Source organism: Cervus elaphus, chromosome 23 (assembly GCF_910594005.1).
Source record: "Cervus elaphus chromosome 23, mCerEla1.1, whole genome shotgun sequence".
Lineage (NCBI taxonomy): Eukaryota > Metazoa > Chordata > Mammalia > Artiodactyla > Cervidae > Cervus > Cervus elaphus.
The window spans coordinates 78652258-78674235 of NC_057837.1; the positions used below are offsets into that span (position 1 = coordinate 78652258).

At 50.2% G+C, this 21978-nt stretch overlaps 1 protein-coding gene across 3 annotated transcripts in view; it reads right to left on the reverse strand.

The window, feature by feature from the left end:
• Window positions 1-21978, reverse strand: part of ATP9A (ATPase phospholipid transporting 9A (putative)) — a 122345-nt gene that overhangs the window by 81035 nt on the left and 19332 nt on the right. For 2 of the 3 annotated variants that reach the window (XM_043882984.1, XM_043882983.1), the window contains exons 2-4: window positions 14780-14924; window positions 12458-12571; window positions 6585-6693 (exon numbers count right to left, since the gene is read on the reverse strand). In XM_043882984.1, coding sequence (XP_043738919.1) covers window positions 6585-6693; window positions 12458-12571; window positions 14780-14924 — 368 coding nt within the window. Of the gene's footprint in view, window positions 1-6584; window positions 6694-12457; window positions 12572-14779; window positions 14925-15894; window positions 16010-21978 lie in introns of those variants that run through there. The other variant, XM_043882986.1, reaches the window with a different exon arrangement.

Here is a 21978-nt window from a genome sequence, read left to right on the forward strand (position 1 = left end):
CTGGGAAAACATTCCTGGCATGAAGACCCCTGGAATTCATCTGGTGGAAATGCAAAAACAGTTACCCACGCCCCACCTGTGATAAGCAAGGCAGGACCCCCTTCAGAAATAAAGTTGGAGTTTGGGGAAAGTCAAGGATAAAGAAAAATAATTCCTTTACTGATTATTATTTCCTGGCCCAAGCCAAATCTTTCAAGTAACAAAACAAAATTTTGCTGAGTCTGCTTCGACTTCAAGACCCTCTCTTCTTCAGCTTTGGTGTTTCCAGGGCCACTGAATACTATTTAATTGTAGAGCTGTCTTTCCAAATTAAGTCATAAAACGCATAAAGGTCAGAGAAGCTAACCTCTTTTAAGTCTCTGATCAGGTTTAAATGTGGATTTCAAGTAGGAGGAAAGGGGATGATTACTTATTTAAAAGCATCCTTCCTATGTGGCTTTCAACAGTTTGTCCACCTCAGAATGAGGAGGCTGGATCGACTTCTTTGGACTCAGAAATGTGTTTTGTCATATTGTATATTCAATATCCTATAATAAATCGTAATGGAAAATAATCTGAAAAGGCTTCCGTGATGACTCAGAGGTAAAGAATCTGCCTGCAATGCAGGAGATGCAAGACATTCGGGTTCAATCCCTGGGTTGGGAAGATCCCTGGAGAAGGAAATCACTCCAATATTCTTGCCTGGAAAATCCCATGGACAGAGGAACCTAGTGAGGAACCATGGGGGTCACAAGAGTTGGACACGCCATAGTGACTAAACCAACATCATATATATGTGTGGGGTTGGCCAAAAAGATTTCACAGGAAAATGCAGGCGAATGTTTTAGCCAACTCAATATATAACTGAATCACTTTGGTGTACCCCAGAAATGAACACAGTGTAACACAATGCTGTAAGTCAACTAAAACCTCAATTTTAAGAACACGTTTTTAAACTATGTACTAAAGCTGAACACTGTGGCAATTATTAAGAAATTTTCCAGGAAAGTCTGAGCCTCAGCTCGGGGCCCAGTGGTGACCAGACTCACAGACGAAGGTGTTACATCAGATAACCAGGCTCACACCACAGCTCGATCCTGTAACTACTACATCATCTCAGACACGATGCTGTCCCTCTCTGAGCCTCAGTTGTCCATCTGTAAAACCCACCTCTGTGAGGCTGTTTAAGCAGACCTTATCCAGCGCCTGGCTGGTTTATAGTCGAAAAACCTCCTTTGTTTTTTCCTCTCCTGCTTCCCACTGTGGACAGCATTTTTCTAACAGTTCCAATGCCACCTTCTCCCTGCTGCATGCCGTGATGACAGATTCCTGGATCACACAATGAACTTGCCCAGAGTCTCAGGTCTTCACTGGCCGATATGGTCTTGTCTTCTATTTTCCCAGGAAGGAGACGCTCAGGAAATAAGGCTGAATTGGGAAAAACAAGATGCAGCCAGAACATGAATTCTGTCCCCCATGCTTCTAACCACCACTGTCTGTGACCTTTGGAGAACTCTCTCTTCTTCCTTTCTCCCAGCCGTGCTGGGTCTCTGTTGAGGCTCACAAGCTTCTCCACTTGCTGAGCACAAGCTCCACGGCGCGCCGGCTCAGTGACTGGCACACGCACGTAGCTGTCCTGCAGCGTGTGGGAACGTCTTTCCCTGACCAGGGATTGAACCCTAGTCCCTGCATTGGAAGGCAGGTCTCTTAACCTCGGGATCCCAGGGAAGTCCCCTGGAGAACTCTTTACCAGGCCACTTCCCGGGCACGGGATCCACGTCACCGCACAGGGGGATGCACTCGGAAGCGGCCGTGACTTGGTTTCACGCTCTGCTGGGCCATCTTGAAATTCTGAACAGTTTTTGAATGGGGGCCCCTTGCCCCTTGCGTTCATTCTGCATTCGGTGCTGCAAATCACAATGCCAGTCCTGCCTTCTTTCGTCCTCGAGGACTCAGGATGCAGTCCTGCGAAGACCTCAGCAGCTCCTGCCTGAGGCACTCTCATAACCTCCAGTAACTCCCAGCTCATACCTCCATTTAGTCATCCACCAGCATTTAAGGAAGCCCTGCTACACCACCACAAGTGCTGCCTTTCTTGGGCACAGACCGAACCCCAGCCCAGTGCTAAATTCTTCTCATGCAAGAGTTATGTTCCTGGCAACTCTCTAAGGTCGGCACTATCATTATCCCCAATTTACTGACTGGTTAAGGGATCTGCCCCCACGGCAGAGGGGCGGCGGAAGCAGGACTCTTGAATCCGGCCGAACACACACTCGGAACCACTAACTCCTTCCACCGGCGGGCACTTTGCTCAGGACCGGAAATGCAGTGGTTGCCGAGAAGGGCCATAATGCTCGTGCCACTGAAGTGTAACTACGCGTTACGTTTTATAATCATCCTAATTACCTGTCTGGAGACCTTGCTGCCCTGTTAATGCCTTCAAGTCCCAATCTCTCATGTTTATCTCACCAATACAGAAACCTATCACAAACTCTGGGAAGTGACAGAGTCTGAAATATCCTTGAAGAATGAATAAAAGGTCATTTCTACATGTAGGTTAATTTTACTATTAAAGTGCTTCAAATACTTCCTATTAAACTATGACAATTACATTAAAATTTGATCTACTGGTGTGTTGTTTTAGACACATCTTGATTGAAATAAGACGATCTAAACCCTTGGAAGCAGCAATTTAAAAAAAAAAAAAACTATCCATTTTTCCTCCCAGTGGTAAGTTCCTGATTTCCAGGGTTTTAAGTTCAATTGTTTAAAATCAATTTTTTCCCTCCAAGTTCAGAACTCTTTCAACTTGATTAACATTAATGCCTCTAAAACTTTGGCAACATCCCAGAATCTGTGCCACTGACATTCTTATAATGATAGTAACTCTGTGATATCTTGAATCTAACTTTGAGACATTGGGCAAACACAAACTGAGGGACACACTACAAAGTGGCCTGAAACTGGCCTGTCCTTTTCAGAAATGTCAATGTCACGACAAAGAAATCTGGGGCTCTCTGCCAAGTTAGAGATTAAGGAAGCAATCAAATGCAACTGGCAAGCCTGTACTGCTCTGCAGACTAGTAAAAAGAAAAACACTATTAAAAAACATTTAAGAACAAATGGCAGATTCTGAGTGAGAAAGAGAGAGGAAATTGACAGTAATATATTGATAATAAATTTCCTGATTTTGTAATCATACTGTGCTATTTAAGAGAAACATCCTACTAGGAATTAAACACAAGTATTTTGGTGGTTCAGACAGTAAAGAATCTGCCCGCAATGTAGCAGACCTGGGTTCAATTCCTGGATAGGAAGATCCCCTGGAGGAGGGCGTGGCAACCCTCTCCCGTATTCTTGCCTGGAGAACTCCATGGACAGAGGAGCCTGGTGGGCTACAGCCCATGAGATCACAAAGAGTCAGACACGACTTAACAACTAACACACACACACATTTAGGGGTTACCTGGAAAAGGAAACGGCAACCCACTCTTATCTTCCTGCCTGGAAAATCAGCCTATAGCTACAGCCCACGAGGTGGGAAAGAGCTGAACATGACTCAGTGACTGAGCAGCAGCATTAAGGGTTAAAAGGGAAGAATGTCTGCAACGTAATTCTCTGAGGACTTAGAAAGGGTGAGGCGAGGGTATTAAAAAGCAAGAGGTTAAAACCTGATAAACCTGGGTGAGGGCAAACAGGAGTTTTCCACGTAATTTTTGCAACTATTTTGCCAGTTAGCAATTATCACCACCCCCCTACCCACTTATTTGGGCTTCCCCAGTGGGTCAGACGGTAAAGAATCAGCCTGCAATGCAAGAGACACGGGTTCGATCCCTGGATCAGGAAGATCCCCTAGAGAAGGGCACGGCAACCCACTGCAGTATTCTTGCCTGGAGAATCCCATGGACAGAGGAGCCTGGTGGGCTACAGTCCACAGGGTCGCAAGGAGTCAGACATGACTGAGCGACTAACACTTTCACGTTCTTTCCCCAATTTTTTTAACTAAATTAGTATTAATACAAGTGTTGCTATTATAAACCAGGAGATGATGTAGGACGTAGGTAAATATTATGACTTCCAGTCTCATGATCAAGGACTTGATGTTTTGGTTTCCAAACTTTCTTGAGTTCCAAAAATAGTATTGAAAAGTACATTTTAAGATGCCATGTGATAAAAACAGAAAATAGTCCTGCATGGATACACATGCATGTATCTGTTTCCCTTCACTTTTGAACTTACTAAAAGGAGATCTTGGTGAAAACCCTTACTCCAGAAAATATTAAGCGATTGAATGGTAAGGTCAAAGAAGGTTTCTTTCTCTTCCTGTCTCTGAAATCCTCCAACTTTAGCTTCTTACCTTGGCCCTTCCCCCCAAAGTGTATCAAATAACTACACCCCCCACCCCACTTTCACTCTTCAAGCCGGCAGTTTTCTTCACTGCTTTTCTGGGGCTTTCGACACAAATGGTGGAGCCAGGGTCTGTGCTGACATTCAGAACTCGGCTCCGTGTCCCCCCTCCTTTTGGATTGGCATGACGATGGAAACCACGGGCCACAGAAGGAGACCCACAAAGGAAGACAAGTTTCTAACGCTGGAGCCATCTGCCAGTTCTCCTTAGGATCTTTTCAAGAGCTGAAGGAAGCTAAAGCAGGGGCTGAGAAAGGGGGTCTGCAGGGGAGGGAAGAAAAAAATCATTCACCGGAAAAGCAATCACAATATGAAAAAAAGCAAAGAAGGTGTGGAGCCTGGACGGCTGACGCATGGGGTCCCCAGACTCTCCTCCTGAGCTCAGCAAAGACCCATCGCACCCTCTCTGGTGGAGCTTCTGTGGGTTGCCGAGCATTTTAAATGTTACAGTCAGAATCCGTTATCAAGAGAGGATTTAATATACACGAACCACAAAAAAACGCCTTGCAGAGGGGTCTTCTGGTTACCTCCGTGGAAAGCCCAAGCCACCTGCCTTTGCAAAGATTTTGTTGGGGTTTCTTTCTTTAGGTAGCAAAACGCCCTAAATATATGCAGTTTAGCAATAATAAAACATTTCTATACCAACTCTAAGTCCCCCCTTTTCCCAGAGACTGGCAACTTTTTGAGGCCACCAACTATGAAAATCTACTCAAATGAACTAAAGCAAAAATACTTTCATGCCCTCACGCCGTTGCTGTTTAGTCGCCCAGTCTGTCCGACCCTCTGCGACCCCCTGGACTGTGGCCCGCCAGGCTCCTCTGCCCACAGGATTCCCCAGGCGAGAATACTGGTGTGGGTTGCCATTTCTCTCTCCAGGGGATCTTCCCAAACCAGGGATGGAACCTGCATCTCCTGCCCTGCAGGCAGATTCTTTACCACTGAGCCACATAGGAAGCATGCCGTCATGCATCTAGACTAAAAAAAAAAAATTGGAGCCTTAAATATATTTCCCCAAAATTTTTCCTAGAAGGAAAATTCTTCTCAGATCAGAAACTACGGATGAACTGCTTCTTCAGAAGACTGAGGTCCTTAACATAAAGCAGTTCACACCCTGGCTGGGTGCAGGCTCCCTCAGGCATCTATCTTATCTCAGAATTCTCAATTTCCTGGAGGCAAAGCACAGCTTTCGTTCCCTTCAGCTGCTCCTGAAACATTAATCCCTGAATAGAATCAGTCATCCTTGGGAGCTTTAGGTAACGTTCTTATTTCTTATGGGAAATCTACATAGAATCTGTACTTAGAAATGAAAGTTGACATCAGTTGGGTTGTTTCGTGGGTTCTCCATGGTGTATTTGACTGGATTTTTTAAATTCCACCATTTCAAAAATTCAAATGAAAGTCTGCCTACTCAATTCTCTTTGGGTCAGATTATTCACTCTTTATTCTTGCATTTTGAAAATGTATTAAGATCCCTGCAAAGAAACCTTCACAGCTGCAACATTTAGTATGTAAGTCTGGTGCCTGTTTAAAAAACTAACACTGCAAAGCAGTCACATTAGTTTTGTAAGGTTGAAGTCTATCTTTTAGAGCTGTGCTCCCTTGAAAACCTGTGTAGGACAGAGTTTGCAGCCGCCACACCAACAGAGCTCAAGTGGCAGAGCATCTGCCTGCAGTGCGGGAGACGCGGATTCAATCCCTGGGTCGGGAAGATCCCCAGAAGGAGGAAATTGCAACCCACTCCAGTTTTCTTGTCTGGAGAATCCCATGAACAGAGGAGACCGGTGGGCTACAGTCCATGTGGTCACAGAGAGTCAGACACACGCCCAAACACCAACGCTGAGCACGCACATGCCCAAACACCAACAGAAGGGCTGCCTTCTCAGCCAGCGGGCGACTGGGTGAGCAAGCGGAGGATGTCACAAGCGCACAGTTAATCCCAGGTGGATAAGTCTCAGGTCAGCCGTCAGCACGGGCTGCAGGGGCACAGTGATGGCCCAGGGATGTAGCGGGAGTCCCCCCAGGCCCGAGGCACATGCTGGCCTCCCTGATGTCAGCCACTGAGCCACTGTCCTGCCCCAGCCGCCCACACCCCACCAGCCCGGGCTGTGAACTCTGCTCCCTGACCATCAGCAGCCCGTGGCCAAGTTGGGACCCTGTGCCCACCCCGACGCCCTGGGGCTGGGCAGCCGGAGGCTGACCTCTCGCCGTGAGGCGGCTGTAGACCTGGGAGTTCACTTCCTTGTCCCGCATGTAGCATCGGATCTCCTCCACCGCCTCGCGGATGATGGTGACCGCCAGCACGAAGCCCTGCAGGAGAGAGAGACAAAGAGAAAGAGAGGGTGAGCCGGCCTGAAAGCCACCGGCCTCCCCTGGGGCCAAGACAGAAGAGACCAGAAGCCACGCGGCAGGGCGGCGGGTTTTCCACGCACACAAGCCCCAGCAGGCCTACTCCTCTGACTCTCCTACCCTGGAGAAACCCCCACGGGTACCAGGACGTCTCAGTCACCCCCACCGCAGGGCTCCTAAGAGTGAAAAACACAGAAGCCCCAGAACCGTCCGGCGGGGCCACCCCTGACGTCTGTAGCTCACTCGCCACATGCCGGATGCCATTGGAAGCACCTTCCCCACCTTGGAGCAGTTCACCCCTGGGATGGCCACGCTAGCCGGGAAGAGGCAGACACACACAGGTGAAGAAAATAAAATGGGCCTCCCCGGTGGCTCAGTCAGTAAAGAATCCGCCTGCAATGCAGGAGACCCGGGTTCGATCCCTGGGTCGGGAAGATCCCCTGGAAAAGGAAATGCAATTCACTCCAGTATTCTTGCATAGAGAATGCCACGGACAGAGGAGCCTGGCGGACTACAGTCCATGCGGCCTCAAAGAGTCGGACATGGCTTAGCAGCTAAACCAAGGACGTCAAGGTCCTGAGTGATCATTCAGGGGCTTCTGTTCCAGAGTCGGTGCTCTCAGAGGCCACAGCGTTCTGCACCTGCGGAAACCTGGATGGGTGGAACCAAGCAGGTGGGCCACCGGGGCACAAAACGAGTCACGAGGCCTGTTTGTATCGACGCCGGTAGGGAAATTAACCTTCCAGACAGAGCACTGTTCAGATAAACACCAACAAAGGTTCCATACGCTGCTAAAGACTTGCCAATATCCTTTTTTTTTTTAAATATAAGGTCTCTATTTGGGTTTGTGTGTGTGTGAACTCAATCATGCCCGACTCTTGGGACCCCATGGACTATATCCTGCCTGGCTTCTCTGTCCATGGAATCTTCCAAGCAAGAATACTGGAGTGGGTTGCCATTGCCTACTCCAGGTGATCTTCCTGACCCAGAGATCAATCCCACGTGTCTTGCGTCTCCTGCATTGGCAGGCAGATTTCTTACCGCTGTGCCACCTGGGAAGCCCCCACTCCTAAACTATTGGTTAGGTTCCTCTGTAAAAAACGGGACAGGGCAGGGTGGGGACTTCTTACTTGGCCACAAAGTATGTGGACTCTTAGCTCCCCTAGCAGGGACAAACCTGTACCCCCTCCACTGGAGGCAAAGTCTTAACCACTGAACCACCAAGGGAATCCTCATGTTAAAGTAATAATTGCATAAGCACCCATCAGTAAAAGGAAAATTTTAAGCCACCCCACCTTCCCACGTTAGATATGATATCCCCACTCATAAAACCTGGTGCAGACTGGTGTCTGTCACCCATGGTAAGAATCCATTTTTGTCTAGATTTTTCTTCTCGTATCAATAAAAGCAAGAGCAGCCATTCATTTTTCTTACAAAAGAGCCTTGGCATCTCTCTTTTTAAAGTCATTTTTTTTAAATACAGAGGGCACAATTGCCCCTGAGGTTAGCAGTCATGAATTCTTTGAGGATTTCATTTTCATACTGTTTACCCCGTGCAATATATTAACTTTGATTCAAAGGACGTTAAATCTCTTATGTAAATCTAGCCAGCGATGAGCCGCTTTGTGGAACCCCTCCCAAGGCCCACACATCTTTGCATTAAAGGATTTCTCCTATTTCCAATCAGAAGCAAAGTACACACTGGAGCCAAAGCAAAACCAGTACATTTTAGAATGAAAGCATGACCAGGCCACATAGGGAGGTGAGAGAAAACCTGGTCTGGAAAAGCAGGGCCCAGGTTTGCAGAACCCCCATTCCCCCCCCCCCCCCCCCCCCACACACACTGCTGTTTCATTCTGGGCCAGAATCCAGGTTTCAGCTGTTTGTTTTTTCAAGTGTTGCCGTTTCTAGTTCTCTCTGTGTGGGTCTGGCTAAATCCCACTGATGTTAATGGGAAGTGTGTGCTTATCACAAACACAGGAGGCGCTCACCTCCCTGCTGCATGTAAATGCTGCCTCCTAAGTCCCCCTGGGCTTCCCAGGTGGCACAGTGGTAAAGAACCTGCCTGCCAATGCTGGAGACACAAGAGTCACAGGTTCGATCCCTGGGTCGGGAAGATCCCCTGGAGGAGGGCATGGCAACCCTCTCCAGTATTCTTGCCTGGAGAATTTCCATGGACAGAGGAGCCTGGCGGGGTACAGTTCAAGGGGTCGTAAAAAGTTGGAAACGACTGAGCAACTTAGCACACAGGCACACAGTCAGGAGTTGGGACCCAGAGCTGAAAGTGAGTTTCTACTGAGTGAAATTCCTTAGGAGTCAGGGACCTCACAAACACAAGTTACCATATCTATGACCCCCCCCCACCCCCCCAATACACACACACAGAGTCCTCACCAACCCCAGGGGGCCGGCCGGCTCTTAAGCGAGAAACTGCTTTACAAAGTGATGCAAATGTGGTCCAGATAGAAATTCCAACCATCCAGCTTTGGAGGTCCCTAAGGGCCAAATCACTTCATGGCAAATAGATGGGGAAACTATGGGAACAGTGACAGACTATTTTCTTGGGCTCCAAAATCACTGCAGATGGTGACTGCAGCCATGAAACTGAAAGAGGCTATGACCAACCTGGACAGCATATTAAAAAGCAGAGACATCACTTTGCCAACAAAGGTCCGTCTAGTCAAGGCTATGGTTTTTCCAGTGGTCATGTATGGATGAGAGTTGGACCACAAAGAAAGCTGAGCACTGAAGAATTGATGCTTTCGAACTGTGGTGTTGGAGAAGACTCTTGAGAGTCCCTTGGACTGCAAGGAGATCCAACCAGTCTATCCTAAAGGAGATCAGTCCTGGGTGTTCATTTGGAAGGACTGATGCTGAAGCTGAAACTCCAATACTTTGGCCGCCTGATGTGAAGAGCTGACTCATTTGAAAAGACCCTGATGCTGGGAAAGATTGAGGGCAGGAGAAGGGGATGACAGAGGATGAGATGGTTGGATGGCATCACTGACTGAATGGACCTGAGTTTGAGAAAACTCTGGGAGTTGGCGATGGACAGGGAAGCCTGACTGTGCTGCAGTCCACGGGGTCACAAAGAGTCAGACACGACTGAGCAACTGAACTGACTGAAGGGCCAAAGATACCGAGAAAGAAGCTTGAAGGGCAGTGGAGGGTCGCCTAAACTTGTAAAGAAATCAGAGGTGGTGGCAGTGAGCAGACAAAATCCTGAAGGCGCTAAGACTCTCTGTAAAGCTGTGCATCAAGAACAGATTTACTGGGAGTTCCCTGGGGGTCCAGAAGTTAGGCCTCCACGCTTCCACTGCTGAGGGCCCAGTTTAGATCTCTGGTTGGGGAACTAAGATCCCATAAGCTGCATGGTGCAGTCAAAAAAAAAAAAAAGATCTACTAAAGCAAAACTCCTGAGAGAACTCAGAAAAGCAGCTCCTTCTGCTTGGGGAGGCAGGCTGACTGGAGAGGGGCAGAGAGAACTTTCTGGGCTGGTGAGAGTGCCCTGTCCTGCCCACGGGTGCTGGCAACACACAGGGAACTGAAAACTCAGATCACGTAGCCTGCATCTTAGTAACAAAGAAATCGAGATTTATTATTTGCTCTTCATACAATTTTACTGATTATCTCATCTGTTTCCTGAGGAACATCTCCCACGAGTACATTAGCATCGAGAAAGAAGTTACCAGGACTTCCCTGGGAGTCCAGTGGTTAAGAATCTGCTTCCAGTGCTGGGGATGTGGGGTTGAGCCCTGGTCCAGGAACTAAGACCCCACCCAGCACAGCACAATGAAGCCTGTGCACCAAAAGGAAAGGGCTCGAATGCCACAACTAAGACCCGATGCAGCCAAATAAATAAATACTTAAAAAAAAGAAAAAGAAAAAACGTTACCAAAAGCTAAGACGTAATCCACACGATGACCGACGATGGCACTAGTACCAGAATTTTAAAATTCAAATGAGGACATTTCCTGAGAATTTTCTCTGTGTCAGGAGCTATCTGCAGCATTCTTCTTGCTGTACTTCACTGCATCTCCCAACAAGCCATGGGAATAACCACGATCACCCCCTACCGTACAGACGAGGAAACCGAGGTTCGGAAAAGCTAGTTCCAATCACACGGCTTCTCAAAGAGGCTGCGGGGCAACAGTCTGGCCCCACAGCCCTCATTCTGAACCACTGAGCTCGCGGCTGGGCTTGAAATGAGAGGACTCTCGGGGCAGTCAGATACATTTCAAAATGTACTTCAGCCAAGCACTGGAAGTTGATTCTCCACATAAACATCTAAGGGACTTAGGAGAAATCAGCTGCAGTCACTGGGAAACAGATGTCGTCTACTTGTCTTTGACCCCAAACTCCCTTCTCTGTAGCCCCTGGAAAGAAAGGAACTTGTGCAAGACGCCCACCTCCTTCTGTCTCTGAACCATCACAGGAAACCCTGGCCATGGGGCAGTTAGAAGCCTCAGGACTGCCCGAGGCTGCTGGTAACCCTGGCTTCTCTCTGCAGCCAGAGGCCCAGGAAAACCAGGACTTGGCTGCTTGCATCAGGAGTCAGGCCTCTGGCTCCTCCTGGAAACTCTGAGCATCATTTCAGCGAAGAGACATGAGCTAGAACTGGAGCGGGGTGCTCGCTGGAAGGGCGGGAGCCCCCCAAGTCATCCTGGCCTCTCCACAGGCCCTCACTGCATTTCTGAGGGGCCTCTGCAGTCCCCGGGGTCAGCATCATCAGTACTAATACGCGGAATACATCCCAGACCAGAAAGGGTTACAGCACCTGCCTTCGAGTTGTGCTCAACACTTTGATCCTTGGTCACCAGCCCCAAGAACCAACGTGGTCTCCCCCTGCAGAGGGAGCAACTCTATTCAACAGTTTCAAACACCTTCACTACACATCTGGGCTAATGTAGTTTCCCATAAGTTTCCAACTTCCAGAAAGGCACTGAGCTGACTTGAGACAGAGGTCTCTGTACCTGAAGATAAAAAATACTTCATAAAAGGCTGCACTGCCCCCCCTCCAAGGACTTCCCTAGTAGCTCAGAAGTAAAGAATCCGCCTGCAATGCAGGAGACCCAGATTTGATCCGTGGGCCGGGAAGATCCCCTGGAGAAGGGAATGGCCACCCACTCCACTATTCTTGCCTGGAGAATCCCATGGACAGAGGAGTCTGGTGGGCTATAGTCCATGGGATCGCAGAGAGAGTGAGCAACTTTCACCACTGTTTCAAAGAAAACTGCTAGCTTTGGTGAAGAACCTTGCAGACCTCCATGTATTTATTTACCAGTCTCGGGTCATTCACACTCCATACACAGACTCACTGAAGCACAGAATCGGCCACTTGGTCAGCCCCTGACGCTGACACCGCCCACATCATAAACAGAAAACAATTCAAAGAGCAGAAGCCACCACGTCGGAGGCCCTGCCTTTCTCGGGACCACTGTGTGCCAGGGCCCAGTACCTGGCAATCCGCGGTGAGCAGGCGGGAAATGCTTGTGAAACAAGGAAAGACTTGACAACAGACAGACAGAAAGAAGGAGGAGCCCAGGCACCATGGCGGTGGGCAGAACAGAGCGTCACCAGGAAAACCTCGGGGGCTCCCAACGTGTTGGCCTGGGGGCGTCCTCTCCCTCTGAGAGGCCACGTTCTGTTCCAGCTGCCCGAAGGACGGAGACCTTTCGGCTGCCCAACCTCGGATCCTCCCGAAAGGACGCCCCAGCTGACTCACCAGGGGAACCCAGTAGGTGTAGAGCGCGCCGAGTCGCATCTCGGGGACGAACTGGGAGCAGGCAAGAAGCAGGAAGTAGAGGTTGAAGAAGTATTTGAACTGGTTAAACAGCACCTGCAGTGGGGAGAGGAGACACTCGAGGCTGGTGGACTCGGAGCGAGGCAGACGCGCGGCCTCTCAAACACTCCCCCGGAACACAGCTCACGTGGTACCTGCACGTACACTTGGCACTCCGCCACCTGTTGTTTAGGAAAACTCACCTGGGTGATGAAAACACCATGGGTCAAAGTAAAGACGCAAATGATACCTCTGGGAATTCTAAACACCAAATTCAAGACAATGGGGACCTCTGGGTGTGGGGTCCCTGACAATAGCTGTTAGGTTTTATTTCTTTTGCAAGTGCAGAAAAGGCCACTCCGAATGCCGCTGAAGAGGGTTTGGTGGGAAAGGCTTAGGTTGTAAGATTGAATCAAGAGAGAGACACGTTGATCTCAATGGTATGATTTCAATGCCAGACAGTAACTACAGCAGAATTTCATCCCATGTGGCAGGAGAGTTCTGGCAGTTTCCACTGGCCCCACGTGCCCTGGGAGTGTCACCGATACCCTGACTCATCTGGCCATCAGGCAACGAGCGGAAACGCCCTGTCTGCTCAGGGCACTGTCCAGCCCTAGTTCCTGCCCTGCCGTGGGGACGTGGATGTTCCACACCCCAGGTGGTGTAGCTGTGAGATGTGGGAGAGTTGCCTGACGTTCCTCAGAGTTTCCATGAATGAGAAATTAACTTGCACTTGACTTTAGATACTGAGATTTCGGGGGCCAGGGGAGGGAGTTGAACCAGGTAGCAATAAATGCAGTCAAAAATCACCCTTAAAGAAACATTCAGGGGCTTCCCTCGGAGCTCAGTGGTAAAGAATCTGCCTGCCAATGCAGGAGACACGGGTTTGATCCCTGGTCCGGGAAGATTACAGATGCCACAGAGCAACTAAGCCCATGGGCCACAACTACCGAGCCTGGGCCCCGTAGCCAGCGAGCCGCAACCACCAAGCCTGTGAGCCCCAGGGCCTGTGCCCCACGACAAGAGAAGCCTCTGCAGTGAGATGCCTCCGTGCTGCAACTAGAGGGCAACCCCTGTGTGCTGCATCTAGAGAAAAGCCTGCAGGCATCAGCGAAGACCCAGCACAGCCAAAAATAAATCAATTATTAAAAAGAAATTCAGGCTGACCTTACGCTACGGTGTAAGGTATCTGTTTTCATGTTCTCTCTGAGTAAATCAGTGACTTTTTTTTTCTTTCAGCTTTGAAACTGATTGTTGCTGCTGCTTCTACAGCCAGCTGGTGTAGTTTTGGAGGTCACAATGGATAAAAATCAATATTTAACTTAAGGGCGTGCTGGGGGGGGGAAGGTTTTCAGAAGGCTTGTCTGTTGATCTGTATAAATTAATGAACAAAACAGACAATTGCAGGACAATATACTACTAAGCAAAATAAACATTAGCAAATATGTTAATAGAAAGTCTCTCTGGATGGAAGTATTAAAAATCTATCTTAAAAAGATTTCTTGGAACTTCCCTGGCGGTCCAGTGGTTAAGAACCCACCTCCCGGGATTCCCTGCTGGTTCAGTGGCTAAGACCCGAGCTCCCAATGCAGGGGTGCCCAGGTTTGATCCCTGGTCCGGGAGCTAGATCCCACATGTCACAACTCACACTCAGGAGAGCCAAATAAATAAATATTTTTAAAAATTTAAAAGAAGAATCCACCTCACAATGCAGAGGATGCAGGTTCAATCCCTGGTCGGGGAACTAAGAACCCCCATGCTCTGGGGCCAGTAAACCCATGTGCCTCAACCGCTGAGCCTTCAGGCCTCAGCAAAAGACCCCATGGGCCACAACTAAGACAATACAGCCAGAGGAAAGAGACAAATTAAAAAAAAAATTTTCTATACACTTTTAGCTCCCAACTTTTCTATTCTGAATATGTGTTCCAAGATGGTAATGGGGGGAACTATAGGCACTGATTTTTTTTTTGTAACAAAGCTAGACCCTCAAAACATCTTTTTTCACTCCTCTTAGGCCAAACACACCAACTAAATGTGAAGTTATTGCAACTGATCAGGTGGCATCTCACAGCCTTGCAGACAGAAGGCAACCCCTTCCAGGTGCTCAGGACTAAGGGAGGTGAACGGCCAGTGGCCGGGGTGACGTGGGAAAGGCACGGGGTGCTCACAGACCCTGCGGCAGGTGCCTCGGTCTGCCAAGACTGGTACCACTACACACGCGTGGTGTAAGAAGGAAAAAACCGTGTTGTCCCGGCCCGTACGTACCCCAGGCAGAAAGGTGAAGAAGTTGTACTTCTGATTGTTGATGACATTTCGAGGGTACCGCTGGTCCCTCTTCTCCGGGCGCCCCAACCAGACTGTGCGCGGCCTGGGCTCGCCTCCACCGCAGCATCTCAGCCACTCGCTGCACCTGTGGGAAAGACACGCCCACACCGTCAAGGCCACGCCCTTGTTATCAAGGCCACACCCATGCCATCACGGCCACGCCCACACCGTCAAGGTCACGCCCTCCCAGAACTTCTCTCTCTAAAGCATCTTCACTGGGTCAGAACCGCAGTCCCATCTGGGGCTTCATCCTTTAGTGAGAAGCGAAAACAGAGCTGATGCATCTAAGAAGACAGCCATGGTCCAAAACAAAGATGCTTTGTCCCCAAGCCCAAATTATTTCAAAAAGCAGGGTCTGTTTTTGTTTTTTTTAGATTTAGGAAGTAAATACATAACAACAACTTTTATCACTTTGATATGTTGCAAATGAGAGAGGAAAGCTCAGGATAGCTGAAAAAGGTCCCCCTGAGTTTGCCAAAATGTGAGAAACGGCTGAGTCTGGCCTTGAAGCAGGTCTGTCTTATTCTCAAAGCTATCAAGGGTGCTGGTTACACCAAGATTACTATAAAAGAAGAGAAGGAAAAGAATCTCCTTCCACGCCCATCTCTCCTTTTTAGCAACACACTGGAGGAACACGCCAGGAAGGTGATGACTTGGAGCCCCACATAACCCGGAGATGGGCCAGCGTGCCAGCTGCAGGCAAGCTGACCCCAAGGGCTGCCCCCAGAGGGCAGCTCCTCAGGTGCCCTGTGTGAGGCCAGGGGCACCTGGGCACCTGCCCGGCTCTGATGAAATCAGGCTGCTCTGAGACACACATCCTCAACCCCGACTCTCGCCAAAAAAAGGCACGGCATCCTTCAAGAGAGCCTGTAAACAAGGCGTCTTGAGAATCACGACCCTCAACAACCCCTTGCGGTAGAGAGACCACAGGCGGAATGCTCCTCGCCAGGCCCCAGCACAAGCACAGGCTGGGACGGAGAAAGCCCAGCCCCGCCAGCCCCTTGAGACGCTGCCAGCTGAAAGCAAACCATCCCGATGTGGCCATCACGACTTACATAATTACTTGTCAGCGGCAGACCTGCCTTCTGTCCCTCCTCTTTCAGGCCAGGCATGTCCTGCTGGGGCGCTGGGTACGGAGCTGAGCACACACAGGCTGTGGGCTCAGGACTCTGGCAAGCCAGCAAGCCTGCTCAGATGCTCAAAATTTCCATGATGAAACACGATGCTCTTTCTTAAAAATAGCATCCTGGTTCCAGTAAACCGGTGCTGGGGGTGGGGCAGGGAGGCTGGTGGTGGCTCCCATGAGCACAGGTTTCACTCCTAAGTAACTCATTCGTGTCGGCCAGAGAAACACAGGGCAACCGGGAGGAGTCGAACCGCGCTCCTGCCCGTAGGTGCGAATCACCTAGGTGGGCCAGCGTGGGGCAAAGGGCCGAACGGACGGGAAGGGGGATGCGCTGAGCAGAATCACACCCCTCCCTTTGCAGAAACCTTCCTCGTGGTCTTCCACTCTGCCGCGGACCAGCAATTCTCTCCCTATCCTGTGATAATCCTGTAATGGTGACTCCCGGAGCGGAATGTTTCTAATGAAAGCTGAAGAGAACCACAGACTGTCAAGCTGATTGTTTAAATGAGTTCTGTTTGCTCTCTGCTAGCAGAAGCTTCCACACAGCCAGCTACAAGGTTAACCTCTCCGAGACTGAACCTGCAGGCGTGCATGTGCCCAGGGGCAGGTCATGCAGGGCAACCTGCGTGAGGCAGCGAAGACCGGAAACTAACTGAATCGGTCATGGGTCGGGGGGCGGGCGGGGGCTGGTCAGGACTTCCCTGGCGGTCCGGTGGTTTAGACTCCGCAATTCCAATGCAAGGGGTACGGGTTCAATCCCTGGTCAGGGAACTAAGACCCCACATGCTGTCTTGTGAAGCCAAAAAAATATTAAAGGAAAAAAGTGGGTGCTGGTCAAACAAGCAGGAAACATTCATACAAGGGGATGCTCAACAGTCTTTAATGGAGGAGACAGAGCTGCATATGCTAAATGGTCCTATTTGCAAGATATGCTAAATGGAAACGGCTGAAAGGTGTGTCCAGGACACCATTCTTTGCACAAAGGCAAGAGGATAACATGCAGACGTGCTTGCAAGTGCAGAAAACTTCCATAATGAGCTGATAACGTGGGTTCCTTTGGAAGGAGGGGCTGGAGGGCCTTTTCCTATGTATTCTCTGGTCACACTAGACACATATTACCTATGTATGAGGCTAAATGTGCGCATATTACCTATATATGGGGCTAAATGTGCGCATATTACCTATGTGTCAGAGAAGGCAATGGCAACCCACTCCAGTACTCTTGCCTGGAAAATCCCAGGGACGGGGGAGCCTGGTAGGCTGCAGTCCATGGGGTCGCTAGGAGTCGGGCAGGACTGAGCGACTTCACTTTCACTTCTCACTTTCCTGCATTGGAGAAGGAAATGGCAACCCACTCCAGTGTTCTTGCCTGGAGACTCCCAGGGACAGGGAAGCCTAGTGGGCTGCCGTCTATGGGGTCACACAGGGTCAGACACGACTGAAGTGACTTAGCAGCAGCATTACCTGTGTGTGGGGCTAAATGTACCCATATTACCTACATATGGGGCTAAATGTGCGTCTATGTGTGTATGTGTGTGTGCATTTTCAGCTAAATCCGTAATAGCATTTATTAAGTGCTCACCTGGTCCAACCATGATTCCAGGTCCTGGGTGGGGATTGGGGGGACCTAACTTTGGAACAAGATCCTTCGCAAATACTTCCTCACAATACAAAAGTAGGCAAGCACTTGGCACAAGATAAAATAAGGCCTTTGTGTCACTGAGGTCAGGGCAGCAAGCCCCAGACCGAAGCCCTTCCGCCTGCATGTTCGCTGCCCTGCCTGAGCCACGCGGTGAATTCTCACATCAAGCTCCCCAGTCACTCAGTCACCCTTCGGGGCCTGCTGGCGGGGTGGACGGACTCCTTCAGGACAGTGACATGCGAAGCTTCCCCAGGAGCTGGAGACAAGCCCCTGGAGGAGAAGGCGGCCACCACCCCGCACCCCCCAGCGTCCTAGGCCACGGCCCGGGGGACAGGTGGGCAGCATCTGCATGTGAGTCGGCCACGCGCCCGGCACCTGCCATCCCTCGGGCCCTTCAAGCCCAGCTGTGGCCCCGGGGTCACCTTCCCACGGCCCCCCTGTGGACACCCCAGGCCCCAGCCCCTCCACGCCAGCGCCGGGATTCTCTCCCACCAGGTTTGTCTGGGGGCCCTTCTGCCGGCGTCCACCAGGGGCGCTGCGGGCTCCGGCTCCCTCACACCTGTGAGCCAACCACCGCTGTGCCTGCGGCCCCCTGCCCACCTGCAGGCCAGCTCCGCTCCCGCCGTCCGGCAGCCTGAACTGCACCGTCTGCAACCAGCCCGGCACCCCTGCAACCAGCCTCAGGGGGGCCCCTGTCCAAGTGCGTCCCGCCTGGAGTTCAGTCCCTCAGCCGAGGCCCCCATATCGTCTTCTCGTATCCTGCACTTACTCTTTTATCAGAAGTCAGTCAGTCAGTTTCCCTCCATCTCTCCACCTGATCCAGCAATGCCAACCCCACCTCTGAGCTCCACGTATGATGAGCCCAGGACCCAGGCTTGGCCAAGCAAAGCCCTCGACACGCTGATGGGCTCAGAGGAGGAGCCGATGAGAGGCCTGCCTGGGGGTTTCACTAGAAATTCCAGAAAAGACGTGCCCTTCACCCTGGGGTTGTTTAGGTGGCAGAAAAGAAGACTGGAGTTGCAGGCAGCCAGCTGCCTTGCTCCCGTTTAGGGAGAGTCAGCCTGAAAAATGGAGTCACAAGGAAGATGCAGAGACCCCAGAGGCTCTGAGCACCCGGGGGCAGAGCGTAGGTCTCCTGGGCTTCTCCTGTCTTCCGTGTGCGCTATGTGACTTCAGTCGTGTCTGACTCTGGGACCCCCACGGACTGTAGCCCCTCAGACTCCTCTGTCTGTAGGATTCTCCAGCCAAGAATACTGGAGTGGGGTGCCACGCCCTCCTCCTCCTCCAAGGGATCGTCCCGACCCAGGGATCGAACCCAGGTCCCTTATGTTTCCTGCATTGGCAGGCGGGTTCTTTAACCACTAGCACCACCTGGGAAGCCCAAGTCTCAGGCATCAGTAAATTGGTTTTTGTTTTTCACTTTGCTAAAGCCAATGTCGGGCTTCCCAGGTGGTTCAGTGCTAAAGAACCCGCCTGCCAATGCAGAAGATGCAGGTTCAATCCCTGGGTTGGAAAGATCCCCTGGAGAAGGAAATGGCAACCTGCTCCAGTATTCTTGCCTGGAGAATCTCATGGACAGAGAAACCTGGCGGGCTACAGTCCATGGGACTGCAAAGAGTTGGACACACATAGTTGGCAAAGCCAATGTTAAGTGGGTGTATTAACCTCTGCCCCAAATCTCCTAATAGTCCTGTCTGCCACGTGACTGGACCGTCCGTAAAGATTCATTTTTACTGGTTTGTGTATCTTCACTTCTAAGTTTTTAAAGCCTGTGGTCTTATCATCCTGACCTCTCCACACTGATTTCTTCGGGGCTGCGCTGTGCAAACATGGAAGTTTTACATTGAAGTTACTTAAAATAAGAGTTGAGTTCCTCATTCCCAATAGCCACATTCTGAGTGTTCCGCAGTCACAGGTGGCCAGTGGCATGTGCTGGACGGTGCAGACGGGGAACATTCCAGCACGACAGAGCTTCCCCTGGACCGAGCGGCTTTACAGCTTCTGGCCAGGCCCCTCCTCCCGCCTCACTGTGGACCAAACCTCAGCCACAGGAACATCAGTAAGCAGACCCCCAACTGAAGGCAATTTGCCAAGCAATCTCTCCAAAACCTCCAGCCATTTTCTCACACACACACACACACACACACACACACACACACACACACACACACACACACACACACACACACACACACACACACACACACACACACACACACACACACACACACACACACACACACACACACACACACACACACACACACACACACACACACACACACACGATTTCTACATACCAACCACCTCCACTTTCTAAGTTCTTAAGTTTCCCTCAATTTGCACGTTTTTTTTTTGGGGGGGGGGGGCGGCGCTGCATTTCAAGGCATGTGGAATGTTTTAGTTCCCAGACCAGAAGATCAAATCCGTGTCCCCTGTGGGAGTCTTAACCACTAGGGGGCCAGGGAAGTCCTCTCAATCTGCATATCTTAAATCAGTGTTTCTCAGCAGTAAGAAGGCAGGTAGTTACTGGTGTCTCCTAGGTGGAGGAGGGCAAGATTCTGCTAAACATTCTAGAAAACCCAGGATGACAACCCCCCGGCCCCTCAAGAATGATGCGGGTCCCAAATGCCAGTTACGCCTTGGTTGAGAGTCCCTGCCCTGTATTTCTATCAGTGTATCTTAAAAAGTAACAGAAGGGACCTCCCTGACAGTCCAGTGCTTAAGATCCCAGGCTTCCAAAGCAGGGGGCTTGGGTTCAATCCCTGGTCAGGGAACTAAGATCCCACATGCTACACTACATAGCCAAAAAATAAAAATAAACAAACAAAAAAAATTTTTTTAAAAAGGTAACTTAATACCACTATCATAAATGGAAAACTAGTTGCCATAAACAGAAGGTAAACAACAAAGTCCACGCCAGGAGAAGCGAACGTTACTAAATTCCCACTGGACACAGGGCCCTGGGCCCCGAGCTGCTGCTTCCTCTCTCGGCTGCACACACATTAGCAAGTGTCGGCTGTTCAAAAGTGGACCCTGGGACTTCCCCGGGGGTCCAGGGGTTAAGAATCCGCCTTCCAATGCAGGGGACGTGGGTTCGATCCCTGGGGGAGGAACAAAGATCCTACATGCCACGGGACAACTCAGCCTCGCTCAATGCATCGATGAGCCTGCAGGCTGCAGTGAAGCTGCAGCGCGGCCAAATTTTTGTTTAAAAAAAGAGGTTTGACAGAAAACAACAAAATTCTGTAAAGCAATTACCCTTCAATAAAAAAAAAAAAAAAAAAAAAGTGGGCCCTGATAGGGTTAGAAATATTGAAGGAAAACTGAAAAGGGAAGTTAAGGGTCTCACTATATGTCTGCATGAGATCTACTTCCTGTCCATGAATTACTGAGATATCACCACTGTAGCACCTGGAGCCAGCTTCTGCCTGTATTTGGGGAACCGCTGTCCTGCAGCGAAGCCATGGGCTCGGTGGCAAATTTCCAAGTGACTCAGTTTCCCCCCGGCACCCCCGTCAGTCCAAACAGAAGAGGCAGCAGCCAGGGCCCCACCTGACATCTGGATTTATACCCACGGCTCTTCTTCCAGCAGATGCCCCACACCCCATCTGTGCAGGGGTGGAAGTCAGCCCCACGGGAGGTCCAAGCGGGGGCGTGCCTGGAGCTGTGGGGGCAGCTGCCACCCTGCTGCTGCTTCTCAACACCAAACTGAGCCGTCTGTCACTTTCCCAGACAAATTAGCTCCTACCCCACCTTCTAGACAGGCTTGGGGACAGGGGTTGCAAGATAGAACCTCTGAGTGTGAGAAATTAATGCAGAGGCTGGAAAAGAAGGAATAGGAGTCCCAGTTTCAGAACAGCAGGACCACGTGGGCTAAGTGATAAACCCCGGCTTCCTCTTTTTATCGGCTGTGCTATTTGGCACCGTCAGCTCTTCATTCACCAACCAGGGATCCAACCCTGCCGTGGAAGCATGAAGCCTTAACCACTCGACTGCCACAGAAGTCCCTGAACACTGGCTTTTAAACCAGACAGACCTACATGCAAACCCCAGCCCAGCTCCACCCCAGCTGTGCACCCCTGGACAATTCACCTTCTATGCTTCCCTCTCTTCCTGTCTGTAATAAGACCTGCTTTGCTGAATTATCAAAAGGATTAAGGGCTTTATATACAAAGGGAGTAAGCAATGCCTAGCACATAACAGGCACTCCACTAATAGTAGATATTATTTCCCTTGAGTTATTTTTTCAGACTTAAAAAAACATGAAAAATTTCTCACCTGTTGCTAGCAACAGCGATTAAACTAGGTTAAGATGGAAGGCGAGAAATAACGGAGCTTACACTGCTCCCAGCTTAGACCGTTTAAACA